This window comes from Cyclopterus lumpus, chromosome 4 (assembly GCF_009769545.1).
Source record: "Cyclopterus lumpus isolate fCycLum1 chromosome 4, fCycLum1.pri, whole genome shotgun sequence".
In the NCBI taxonomy this organism is placed as follows: Eukaryota; Metazoa; Chordata; class Actinopteri; order Perciformes; family Cyclopteridae; genus Cyclopterus; species Cyclopterus lumpus.
Genome location: NC_046969.1, coordinates 11,134,020 through 11,147,771, shown reverse-complemented (window position 1 = coordinate 11,147,771; position 13,752 = coordinate 11,134,020). Strand labels below are relative to the sequence as shown.

The 13,752-nt window shown below is 39.0% G+C and overlaps 2 protein-coding genes across 6 annotated transcripts in view; one reads left to right on the top strand and one right to left on the bottom strand.

Moving 5' to 3' along the window:
* The first annotated feature begins 695 nt into the window (after window positions 1-695).
* mpl (MPL proto-oncogene, thrombopoietin receptor) lies at window positions 696-9,729 on the top strand. The gene is made up of 12 exons (XM_034531312.1): window positions 696-933; window positions 1,338-1,458; window positions 1,947-2,125; window positions 4,184-4,341; window positions 5,185-5,329; window positions 5,466-5,580; window positions 5,865-6,034; window positions 6,584-6,726; window positions 7,284-7,443; window positions 7,792-7,873; window positions 8,096-8,183; window positions 8,497-9,729. The coding sequence occupies exons 1-12, from the start codon at window positions 822-824 to the stop codon at window positions 8,965-8,967; spliced, it is 1,944 nt and encodes a 647-aa protein (XP_034387203.1). The 5' UTR covers window positions 696-821; the 3' UTR covers window positions 8,968-9,729.
* A 433-nt stretch (window positions 9,730-10,162) lies between these two features.
* ddah1 (dimethylarginine dimethylaminohydrolase 1) overlaps window positions 10,163-13,752 on the bottom strand; it is a 66,944-nt gene continuing 63,354 nt past the window's right edge. For all 5 annotated transcript variants that reach the window (XM_034530731.1, XM_034530734.1, XM_034530730.1 and 2 more), the window contains one exon: window positions 10,163-12,476. In XM_034530731.1, the coding sequence (XP_034386622.1) occupies window positions 12,360-12,476 (117 nt within the window). In that variant the 3' untranslated portion in view covers window positions 10,163-12,359. The remainder of the gene's footprint in view (window positions 12,477-13,752) is intronic.

The window sequence follows — 13,752 nt, the reverse complement described above, 5'->3', positions numbered from 1 at the left end:
AGTCAGCAGCAGACCTGGGCCTTTTAATTTGAAAAGGCAGGACTTTTGTCCTCTTCTTCAGAGATGGGTCAAAATGAATAGAGAGCTGTTGTCAGATCCATAAGTCCTTAAATTATTATATTCATAGTTAATCAACATTTTTCAAGGTGAACCTTTGTATGTTCACCACTTATGTTGAGATGCAAATGACTCTTTTCATGACATTTTGATGTAATTTAAGCATGAAACAACATGTAATGGTCTTTCATTCATTGTATACCCTCAAACAATCAATTAAGGAAGACAGAAACTCCGTTTCCTGGAAATTGGTCATACAAGTTAATATTTCGTTTTAAAGCGTTTGATTTTGGCAGGTTTTTATATCATGGGATGGGTTTAAGGTTTGAGAAGCATTTCTCATCATCTCTAGTGTTTCCCATAGGTATCCTTTAAATTGATATTTGTATAGAGCAAGGGGGAAAAAAACAGCAAACCCAGCCAGATGATGGACTGAAACATTTAGTAGGTTTCATCATCAGCATCTCCCATTTGTTATTGTCTCTAATAAAAAGGTGTGTTTGAGAGTCAACAGAAATACAATATTTCCGTAGTTTCAGTAAAAAAAAAAACTGCCTTTTTTGGTGCGTACTTCCACTAGGCTTTACACAAAGCACGCTTCCTGCTTTAAGCACAGCCAAACCCTCAGCACTGATCGACCCCCCCCCCCCCCACCATGCCTACTCAAAACCATGCATGAAAGACAACACACACAATGCACATACAAAGTGCGTTGTTAGATTAAGTGCCATGGTGGTTTAGGATACATAACACCTCAATCTACAATGAATTTGCCGTGCAGGTGGGAGATCCTCCTTATGAGCATGTGGATACAAGTGGGCTTTGTCCCTGGGATACATTGCAAGGACGGAATTGTCAGACATCTGTCAATGGAAGGTAGGGCTCAATGAAGGATCATGTTTGTACAGTTGAATTATTACGCTAATAACTAATGTTAAGTCCGATTCACAGCTGCATTTTCTCATTTACTGTTTGTTTCCACTAAAAATAATGACTTAACTATATGACACAGAGCCACCAAAAGTTAATTTCTGGGAACAAGATAATATGTTGTGGGTAGAAGGTAGAAGATAATATGTATGGCCTGGCAATTAATGGTTAATGTTCGCATGCAACATCTTGTTTTTGCACAACAAAAATACACTAACTTGTTGACACGATTTAACATCTTGTTAAAAATATACCACCTTGTTTGAATTGCAGGGATGTGTTTTTTTCTGGGGGGCTCATGTTTTGTATGTTATATTTAAATGTTAATATATTTGTCATTTCTGGAGCAGATGTTTTGCTATTAAAGGACGAGCAGGATCCTAAATGTTTCACCCGCACAGAACAGGATTTTACCTGCTTCTTTGAGACTGTGGATAACAGAACTTATGATTTACTCTACAAGTTTGAAAGGTATGTTTTATATACAATACATATATTGTGTCTTGTATATTAAGAAACCTCAAACACGTCTTATATCATGTAATATTCTCTGATTGATTTTGTTTAGAGTGTTTCATACTTTTGACTCGTTACTATTGATTTAATGTTACATGTTGATGTTCATTAGTATTAGTGTGAACTGTAAGTGTCCCATAGTCTTGGCGTATCCACTTTGTATTCCACAAGAACACAGGTCTAGGAGAAACGTCATAAACCCATATCAACCAAACCCAACCAAATATTGTGTATCTTTCCCTTTGAAAGATGTCTTTATTTTATTCCTCCTTTTAGAATTGTCCATTTACATTTGAACCTGATGCGTGCTACTTCCTCTATAAGTCACCCATAGAGCACTTTAAACTACACTGACATTTGTGAAAGATGCTTTACAAATGGTTTGATTGATTGCTTAATATATACCGCCATGTCTGTTATTTTTGTCATTTATTCTGATCAAGTCTGCCCGGAGAGAAAAGGTGTGAAATGTCTGTCCAGACTACAGAAGTTGGAAATTCACTCCATATCTGCTCATTTCCTGGGTCTGATGTTTTCTCGTTTGTGGAAATACATCTTGAAGTGGTGGAGCGCAACACCAACACCAGTCTCTACAGTCGCACTGTCTGTGTGGAGGAGCACTGTAAGACATTTTATTTTTTTGCAATATTTATTAATTAACTAAAGAGTATGGAAATAGATCGATCTCTTGTTGGAAAAAGAGAAAACGCACATGAAGCCTTATGCATAACTCTTCCCATCCCCTCCTTGTTTTAAGGGTAGGGGGCAGCAGATGTTCAGGGGTAAATAAAAGGTCAACTATGTATGTTACAAAGTGGTCAGAAATAAAAAAAATCAATGGATGAATCATTTAATTAGAAATACATTGTGAAAGTGTGTTAGGGGTGAGAACATTGGATACTTAATCATGTCTCATAAGTTGCAATATTTGAACTGATGCCATTTATTACAGAGATTTGGTGCTAAATCTATATGTGAATTGTAATGAGATGAATGAATTAAACAATACCAACAATTCTTCCAAAAACACTTTAATCACCACAACCTTAGGAAAATGCATGCAGTGATTTAATATTAAAAGCTTTTGACATTTGGAGATTTCTGTATGTCTTTAGCTGCACGGTGCTGTGGCGGCACTGTCGCCTCACAAGAGGGGTCTGGGCACAATTCTGAGGTCACAATAGGTAATTTCATTCATAATGGTCCCACTACAATAAAATGGCTATTATGGAGACAGACATCATTACACACAGCAGACAGTGGGCATGGTTGTAGATGGGACACTTGTGGCGTGGATACCTATAGAACCACTCTTCATGTGAGAGATCAAGGGACCGTTTTAAAAATAGACATGCCAATTCTTTTCTTTCTTTTTACATTATTTTGTTTCATATAAGCAAATGAGTAGTACTTCTGAAAAGACAAAAAGGCCAGAAAGATTGGTCCCTCCAGACTTATGTCCATCCAGACCTATGTCCCTCAAGACGTATGTCCCTCAAGACGTATGTCCCTCAAGACGTATGTCCCTCCAGACTTATGTCCCTCAAGACGTATGTCCCTCAAGACGTATGTCCCTCCAGACTTATGTCCCTCAAGACGTATGTCCCTCCAGACCTATGTCACTCCAGACTTATGTCCCTCCAGACTTATGTCCCTCCAGACTTATGTCCCTCCAGACCTATGTCACTCCAGACTTATGTCCCTCCAGACCTATGTCACTCCAGACTTATGTCCCTCAAGACGTATGTCCCTCCAGACCTATGTCCCTCCAGACTTATGTTCCTCAAGACCTATGTCCCTCCAGACTTATGTCCCTCCAGACCTATGTCCCTCAAGACGTATGTCCCTCCAGACCTATGTCCCTCCAGACTTATGTCCCTCAAGACCTATGTCCCTCCAGACCTATGTCCCTCCAGACTTATGTCCCTCCAGACCTATGTCCCTCCAGACTTATGTCCCTCCAGACCTATGTCCCTCCAGACTTATGTCCCTCAAGACCTATGTCCCTCCAGACCTATGTCCCTCCAGACTTATGTCCCTCCAGACCTATGTCCCTCCAGACCTATGTCCCTCCAGACTTATGTCCCTCAAGACCTATGTCCCTCCAGACCTATGTCCCTCCAGACTTATGTCCCTCCAGACCTATGTCCCTCCAGACCTATGTCCCTCCAGACCTATGTCCCTCAAGACCTATGTCCCTCCAGACCTATGTCCCTCCAGACTTATGTCCCTCCAGACCTATGTCCCTCCAGACTTATGTCCCTCCAGACCTATGTCCCTCCAGACTTATGTCCCTCAAGACCTATGTCCCTCCAGACCTATGTCCCTCCAGACTTATGTCCCTCCAGACCTATGTCCCTCCAGACCTATGTCCCTCCAGACTTATGTCCCTCAAGACGTATGTCCCTCCAGACCTATGTCCCTCAAGACCTATGTCCCTCAAGACGTATGTCCCTCCAGACTTATGTCCCTCCAGACTTATGTCCCTCCAGACGTATGTCCCTCCAGTATGTATTGGGTCTTCACTCCTGTCAATAGGGTCAAGCACCAAGAAAGACATGGGGCCTCCTCAATTGTTGCCTTAACGCCAGTTCATTATTTTCTTTCTTTCTTTTCTTATTTTCTCAATGGATTCTGTGATGTACTCAAATGTGTTTTTTATCATCTTTTTTTCCTCTAGTTCTCCTGGATCCACCCTTCAGTGTGTTTTTACACCACAATGGTCAAGCAGGACAGCTGCAAGTTTCATGGCACACAAAGGTCTCGAAATACTGTAAAGATGATGTGATGTATCGGATCCGATACTCATCCAAAGGGTTGGGAGAGAAGATAAAAGAGGTACGCATGCACACAGCTCCTCGACACATCCATGAGATAATTGTACAACTCTAAAATAGTCTATAACGGCAGCAGTGGATCATTTGTTGATTTCAGGTCACTGACAGTGTATGACTTCAGTGTTCCTCATTAAATGGCTGCAAGAAACTTTTCTTGTGCCTTGTAATTTTGAAATAGAGTTCTGTAGTGCCTCCCAGAGGGTAGAAATGGAAACAGCCTCTGTTCAGGGTGTGGAGGAGGGTCTGCAATGATGTGTCCTGCCTGTTTCCTGGATGCAATGATTCTATTTGCAGTCCAGATTGCCCGCTGTGGTCTGTTTCTGTTGTGTTTGATTTTGAGTGGAGCTGAAGGCCACAAACAGGATAACTTGCATAGGTCTCCAAAGAGTCAAGTTGTTGCAGGATGCAGTGCAGTCCCATGACTGCATCATCCACTGACCTGTTTGCCAAGTAGGAAATATGCAATATAGTCATATAAAGTAAAAAAAGAACTAGAAATAAAAAACAGTATATAGCATGTTGGAAAAAGTCATTGAAAAAAGTCATAAAACGTACAGCATGATAGCACGATGCATCAAAATAGCACAGCATTATCAAAAACAGAATAGTACATGAAAAAAAGATTTTTTTTAAAGTGATATCATTGGGACCAAGTTAATGTGCCAGCTGGTCAGTTATTATATTGATTTAATAATTGATCTGTGTTCATTTATCATTGTATTATTTGTAACCCGCCTTCACACGTAGGCCTGCATTAGTAATTACAGTGGGTAAAATCAAGTTAAATGTATAATTTTTGACAATATTATTGTTCACATTTACATCGAGTATGTGATTTCTACAGACAAAAGAGGGCAGCATACTAGACTCTCTGGTACCAGGGGAGGAGGTTGAAGTCCAGGTCACCGTCAGATGTGCCTTAAATCCAAACGTAGGACACTGGAGCAGCTGGTCACACCCTGTGCGAGCCGTGGTCCCCCAAAGTGCAGGTGTGTCTAAATAAGAAAGAGTGTGAATCTGAGTGAGTGGCAAAGAGATTTGCTCTCCAAAACGCAGCATCTCACCCTGTGAGCTCCCCTGACACAAATGCAACACTTGGATGAGAAATGTTTTCTCTTCTTTCAGATGATATTTCTCTAATGTGCTTCACATCTGACCTGCAAAATATCACCTGTCGTTGGCATGGGAGCCGATATGGAGAAGAGAACGTGTACACACTTTTGTACAAGATGTTTCTCAGGTACATTACTCATTTTCCATCATTGATACATGAAATGCCTCAGATCATGCTATGCTAATGTGGCAGCGTGTTTAATTGAGTTTTAGTTGAATGCAAAGTTATTTACATGACAGTAAACACCTAGACACGGCATTACTTTGAGCAACAATAACGTTGCAAACTATTTTGTTTGTCATCTCTTCCTCTGCACAACTTTCCTTTTCATTTCACATTATAATCTATACTGACCGGTAAAAAAGGTTAAGTGAAGTGTTTTCTTTGGCTCTGACGTGATGATATTACAGTGAAGTTGTGGGCTGGACAGAGTGGACAGAGTGTCTCGCTGACAGGGATGTGACTGAACTGTGCCATTTCTGTGGAGAGGAGTCTGGAAGAGTCAGAGTCAAGCTTAGCAGCGCTTCAGCTCCACTCAGCAGGACCTTCTATACTCAAGAATTCACTCTCAGTAGGAGCGGTGAGGGATTTCTGCTTCTTTTCTGGTTCCTTTTGCATGTTTTAGCTGCATTTCTTTAACTTCACGAGTTGTTTCATCATATACAAAGTATTATGAAGTGATGACATCTGACAAAGGGGAGAAATGTCTCCTCTAAACCATTCAAATTACAGTTTGTCAACTATTGCTCGGGGGCAGATGTTCATAGAACTCTGTATTACTAGTTAGTTGCACCATAAATACACCGATGACACTTAAACTTTGTTGCAACTTAAGTGTGGTTATTGCTGATAGATCTACATTTCTAATACATGAATTAAAAAAAAAATTCTAAATTGGATTTGCTCAAACATATTTTAACAGTCCTTTTTTCATGAACATAGCATTCTTAGAAGGTTAGCTTATCCAGACAGCTAGGCGGATGGAGGTAGCTACGTTATCTATCTTGCCTAAAGACTGCATATTTTACTTACTAGTAGCTAGAGTAGTAATTGCGACTTCTGACCTCAGAGAAAATGTAGTTCCATGGCTTTGTCTACTCACAAATCGTGTGTGCTTTTTTGATTTTAGTTCAAACGTCCCCTCCATGTCATCTGAAAGGAACATTTGAGAAAGACAAGTTGTGCTTGAAGTGGGAAGCGCCTCTTCCGTCTCTGTCTTCTCACCTGCAGTATGAAGTCAGCTACCAGTTCAGAGGGGGGGGAGCCTGGATTGTAAGACGTCCTTTACAGCAAAACAATTTGATCTTTTATCTTTTTACAAATGTTTGTGTTCCCTATACATATCAGATTCGCTCAGAACATTTTTAGTCATAGAATACAACAAATACTATAGGTAGAATTTGATGTAAATATAATATATGTGAATTATTATTACTAATGATTCTGATGGCAAGTTTCTGTGTGTTCAGTATGGCTGTGAGTGGTCAATATTACCACCAGATGGCTCCAAAATAAGGAGTATTACAATACAATGACAACTTTAATAAGCAAGATGATTCATGATACTGGTTATGTTACCTCATATTATATTACCATGCTGGATATTGCAAAATAACTTAATTTTCCAACACATGAGGAAATACAAAGAATATGTGTGCAAATGAAACAGTATTGAGCAAAGGGATGACAAATGCATAAAAAGGCACTATTGCAAGGGAACATCAATATATCTAAAAGGAAATGAAGAATGCAAAATGAGCATGTCATCGCTAAGTATGCCCTTTTATGTTTTTACAATTGCATATCAAAATCAACCATTGTGTCCCCAGACGATGTCCCTAAAGGGCCCTGAGACGGGCACGTGTCTAGAGGTTCCAACAGGTAGCCATTACAGTGTCAAGTTCAGAGCTAAACCGAATGGGTCCGTTTACTCAGGACTCTGGAGTGACTGGTCAAATGTGCTTACTGGCGACACCCCTGCTGATATCGGTAAGATCTCACTGAGACGGACAAATGCTAATAATAATACACTGCAGCAGTTTATGTTGTTATGTTGTTTACATTTCACAAGCAGTGTATTCAAATTTGATTATGTGATAACGATTGTCGTAGTGTAGTGTACAAAGTACACTGTTGTGCCGATATATATATATATATATATATATATATATATATATATATATATATATATATATATATATATATATATATATGTTAATATTTGTACATATATATATACACAAATATCAACGTTATAGACCTATGAAATTCAGTTCTTTGTTAATCTCATTAAACACAACCAGTCAAACTTTAATGCAGTATAAATAACCTTTACAGGCTCATTGCTCATGCTGTGTATACCTGTCTTGATGCTGACAATTGCCATTATCCTCATATCCTTGTTTTCCACGTACCTCAGGTAGGAAAAAATATAACAAAAATACTCATGATATCTTTCTCCATTTTTTTTTTAACGGATAGTAATTTGTACCGTACAATCAACCCTAAAAGTATTTTATTATGATTAAATAAAACCATTTCTACTACTATTAGTATCCAACATGTTTAACGAATTCTTTATATAACATTCCACATTGTTTGAAGATGATTTTCTTGTCTGTTGTTTTGTGTGATTTTATAGTAAACTCAAGCTGTATTTTTGGCCGCCGGTGCCCAACCTTGACAAAGTCCTCCACGGTTTTCTGACAGAGGTCAATGGGCCGCAATGGGTAAATAATTTTACTTAATAGCATAATTCCTAATACGTGCACCAGCATTTCCAAATGGTTAAGATGTTTTTTTCCCCAGTGGGAAAAATAGATTTTTACGATTACTAATTTTGCCAAATAGATGCAATATAAATGTAACAGTAGTAGCTATGGATTATATTTATGATTGTATAAATTCAGATATCAATTAGGAAATATGTAGAACACAAGTAATTATATGTAAATTAAGAGTGATAGATCAATTCCAACCCTGTTCAATGTGCGTCAGAGTTCCAAGGTGTTCAAAATGAAATACTTTGTGATCACACTACAGAATCCTCCGATAACAGCAAAGCAGTACTCTGATGAAACCACTTCATCTGTGGTAGAGATAATGTCTGAAGATGAGGTTTCCCCATTAGAGAAAGCATCAGGGGGATCCTCCAAGCTCCCGTCATTAGAAAGACAGTTCTGCAGTGGAGAACAGGTCGATGGAAGCCAAAGGACGGAAGTCTTTCCAGACTATGTGACTCTGAACAAAGACAGTGTCATTACTTGCCCAAAAGGAAACAAGTATGTCTACGAGGAAGTTGGAGAGAAAGAAGACCCGGAGATGAGTGATGAGCTCTTCCAAACATGTCACGGTTCCTGCACTGATGGCTTTGTCTGTATCCCGCCCTGCTCAGGCAGTGACTTTCTTAACCATTCCTACTTGCATCTGGCGGAGCCTGCAGACGGATTCGACTGCAAGGTCACTGTTACCAGGGGGCTGGGCAACCTCTATACTAATTTCCCCTGTAGCTAAATGTAGAGAATCACAACTTCCACTGGTGCAGAAGCTTGAACAAAGGTGTGTTACCATGTATTCATAGTATAATAATGGGGATTAGTTGTAATCATGGCATACTCTCTTCCATCATTACAGTCTCTCTGAAAAGGTGGACAAATCAACATTTGAGAACAAGAACATAACTTTTCTATGACAGTTCAAGCTTTTGGTTAAAATGTTGTTGACGATAATTAGGCATGCTATATTGTAATATAACTTTTATATTGGTAATTGTATATACAGGTCTCTACACTGCTGTCTTTTTATGTCCACAAGAGAGAACCATAGATGACGATATATTTTGTGAGAAAAAAAGAAAAGGTGTTTTCGGTAGTCAAGAAGACTGCAACTTATAAGACCTGCTAACACTGATTACCAGATGGTAGCCAGCAGTTAGCTTAGCATATCTTTTTTTTTTTTACCTTACCATACCTTTCTTTTGAGAGGATTATATATTCAAATGAAAAATGTTGATTGTATTGTCACCTTGTGTCAAGTATGTGAAAATATGATCAGTTTGAGGTGGAGTGTCACTGCATCCCAAGTTTTACATGAGCCAATTGTATATATGTTATTACCATTTCAAATGATCTGTTTCCGAAAGACCTCGATAATCTTTTCTTTTTTTTCAGATGTTTTCAATTTTCTATTATTTTTTGACTAACTTTTCAGCTTTTAGTTAATTATGCAGGTTTCTATTTTGACAATAAACCTTGAAAAGCTGTTTTTGGACTTTCACCGGTATATTCTACTTTATTATCGGAGATTCAAGCAATTTTAACTGACAACCAACCCAAATGCACCAAGCACCAATTTGTGCCGAGATACAAACCGTATCTTGGACTGTCTTACATTTGGGTGTCACTAGGTGGTAGCAGAACTCAAAGGGACATGAAACAGTTATAATGGGACATAAAGCTAGTTATTCTACAAAAAATGAAAGAACAGTTTGATTTTACTTCAGGTTTGTGTTCCATCTCACCTGATGAAGCCACCTGAACCAACCTCGTCCTTGAGGGCTATAGCTGTAAATATATTGTCAAAAGCTGTTAAACTAGATATGATTGAAAATTAAATTCATTACCATGAAATACCATGAAATAACGTGAACCTCCACAACTGAAGCTAATTTAAACCTGATTTGTTTTAAAAGAAAGAAAGCACAACACAGTTGAATACTAGATGTTAATTTATTACACAATGTAGACGAAAGGCTCAATTTAAGATGGCTCAAATAATTATCACTCACAATTTGTATGAAATCAAAGAGACCTTGGTTGGAACAAAAGCAATCACAACATCATGACAACTATGATGAGTGAGGGGATTAGTAAAAGGAGGAATAAACCCTCAACAAAGTCAACATACATCTTCAAGAGCAGTTAATCACAGACAACCTTGAGAGCCAAACATGTAATAAATGTTCTCAATTTAAATCAGTGAAAAGGTTAATGGCGCCCCAAAGCTCTACAACCGCTGGTTGATTTGGAGCAATGAGTGAGGGGATGACAATGTTAGATATAATCCAAGGATTGACAGCGTAATAATCAGACAGTGTGTGACTGGTCCTGCCTGGCTGAGCCCTCTGGAGTAACTGCGTGAGCATCAGAACTGGATGCTATGCAACTATGCTATCATCCTGCATCCAGCCAGCCGCCTTCTGTAAAATATACGAGTGTCACACTTTAACCGCAGGCCATCAAATATACGGTGATATCATGGCCATAAATTAGCATGGACCGTCTATGAGGCAATAGGAGAGAGTGTGGGATAGAGAGAGTGTGGAGAAGGGAACAGGAAGACAGAGAAAGTTTAAAAGAGTCAGTGTTTACTGGTGTACGAGAGCCTTTCCTCCCAACAGGAATTCTTTCCATGTTTCGTCACTGCCCAGTTGCCCATATGCAAACGTGTACAGAGGGACGTTGAATCACCTCCTGATGTCATTTCCTCAACTTTCACTGACAATCATATTGAGAAAAAAGATGGTTTCAAATACAGTATGATGGGCTTCAGCGTGTACAGTCCATAGTGTATGTACAGTTCACTTGTTTACATGCCCTATGTTGTCATATCTGCAGGCCTCAAACATGAATTCAGCAACAACAGAGATAAGACCACCAAAACAGAGCACAGCGACATCCTTTAAACTTCTGTTTGAAACGACCACAAGGAAACAGAGTGCAGACACTCTGCACTCACATTTAATGGTACTGGATTTAGTTGAACATCAGTTTCACAGCATGCTCTGGGACATAAAAAAAAGTATGTAATCGACAACACTGGCAGAACCAATGGAGTGAGAAAACTACAGTGTATTCACTATCATTGAGAAGGAGAGATGGCATTGGTTTATCATATAGACGTCGTACATTTAGGAGAGCAGAGGTGTTATGTTGGAATGAAAGAAAGATTAGTTCATCTTATTGGAATGAAAACATACGTTCCCCAAAAAGACAGCTTTTATCTGTCCTCTGTAGGGTTGGCACAGATCAATGTGTTTGCATCCTCATATAAATCTAACCAAGTGCTCACCAGGAGGGAAGCCAAATTGCTTCACAAAATAGCAATGATTAGTAAATAATAGTCATGAAAAGTAAGAGCACCTAAGGTCTCAATGGCAGTATTTGTATCAATCATGAATAATTATAACAGTGCAATCATACCTACAGCTCATATCTTCAGAAAGCTTATTAAGAACTGTATTTTCAATAGGAGAAATCAAAACAATCTCATAGTCAGCCATGCATTTTTATAAAGTTAGTTGTTTTGAAATAATGTAGGGTCATGAAATGTACTCAGCACCAACTGTAAAGAACCAGCAATAATTCACCTTGTTTATGGTTGTCATATTACAGAAGTAGCAGGATCTTTTCCCTCCATCTTGCTCCGAAATAACGTTAAAACATGCTCAACATAGCACATGGTCTACTCGTCCTCTGACCTGAGATCAGATTAATTTGAATCAAATTTGATTAGTTTTGAGACTAATTGAAGTAAATACTGTCAAGAAAGATACTATGACTTGATGTGGGGAGAATTCATGACCCATTATGCCTTGTATTCAGCTTTTGAAAGAAAATGTTAGAGTTGTCAAATCAAGAGAAAAATAAGACTCATTTTGATGTAATAACATTACCTAAAGATAATTGTGTTTCATGTCAACTGATCTATTCACAGACTTTTAAGAAAGTTAAATGCAATTTGAGTGTTTGGAGGGAAAAGGGGGACCAGATGATTCCCTCCAATTTATATTTTCATTGTAACCTCAGCAAAAGTGAACTTCTCTATTCTTCCTCTAAATTACAAGATAGTTTTGATGAACCTCGGGATCCTCGGTGATTGAATACAGGCTCCGCTTGGTTATCCCCTCAGACGTTGGCCTTCTTGTTGATGAGTATGGAGCAGCATGTGAGGGCTCCATCCACTTTGACCTTCTCCAAGTTGGACACGGGGATCAGCATGTAGTCCTTCAACTTCTCGAACACCTGTGGGACAAACAGACATGACTATCATTGGAAAAACTTCCTAATATCCTGCTCTTTTAGATTATTCTAACCTATCCAAGGCTACAATAAAATGATGTCAACTGAAATTCAACAGATCAGTGTCCAGCTAGCTATCACTGGAGAAAGATGTTTAAACATGATACAGTTGGGAATCAAGAACCTAACCTTCTACATACAAATCAAATCAAATCCTGAATAGATATTTTAATGGCAACAGCTGTTCCTGCCTCCTGCCTCTGCCCTTGGGTACCACATCTGTGGGCCGGTGTTATCGGTATTGACCGGCCAGCACTGCAACAAGCCCTTTAGAAAAGACTGACGTAGCGTACGCTCAGTTGGCAGTAGTTAGACAGAAAGGGAGAGCTTATGCAACACTTAGGTTTGTTTACTCCTCTTGACAACTTGTAATGTTCTGTCATATAAACACCCTGCACAAAGTGAGACACAAATTGTGAAGCAGGAGAACAAGCATTCAAGAAGGTTTCCTGGTCTCCCGGCAAAATATATAAAAAAGATGGGAGTGAGAACTATTACGCCATTCTCAAAAGACCCTCGTAAAGTAGTATGTCACTCTGTGGACCTTTTCCAGAAGAAAACCAGTGTTTTCCTACTAGACTTCCAAACCCCAATTTTTTTTTTTCTGTTAAACTCTCATTTCAACCCTGCTGTGATACTGAGCGAGGCCTTGCAGCACAGAGGGACCAGCTAGACAAATTCTTATCTCATGATGCAATATGGCTGACGAAGCCTCTGGTGATCCAAATGACGTATTTAAAGACACCACTCTCATGTGCCTTATAACTTTTCTCTTCCCAAAACCGTTAATCAATGGCACTGCATCATCATACTCTTCTGTGACCACATTATACCACCATATTTCTATACAATTTCTGTATAAATTAAAAAAATGTGCTCATGACACAAGATGAGTTAAGGGATTACCAGGGCAGGACTGGGACCAAACAAATCTGCCCTGGCATTTTGGCAAAGCCCGGCCACCAGTTTGCTCACTTTTAGTGAATGAGCAAATAAATGAGAACGAAAACACAACATTTCTAAAGAAGAAGACAAAATCAACTGGGCTGTAAATATGAGTTATGCCACTGTCAGCTGATTACTAAAATAAATACTCTGTTTACTCTTACCCATCACTGCCTGACATTATGAATCCAAATGTAATGCATTTAGGAATATATTTCCTCACCACACCATACTGCATCTGAGAGAATGTTAGCTAACTAACAATGGCAACACC

Bases quoted from the DNA above. Each gene is read 5' to 3' on its own strand.
- mpl (XM_034531312.1), top strand. From the start codon at position 822: ATGAATTTGCCGTGCAGGTGGGAGATCCTCCTTATGAGCATGTGGATA. The intron at 2,126-4,183 runs GTAAGACATTTT...TTTTTCCTCTAG, and splicing joins TGTCTGTGTGGAGGAGCACT to TTCTCCTGGATCCACCCTTC. The intron at 5,581-5,864 runs GTACATTACTCA...ATGATATTACAG, and splicing joins TTGTACAAGATGTTTCTCAG to TGAAGTTGTGGGCTGGACAG.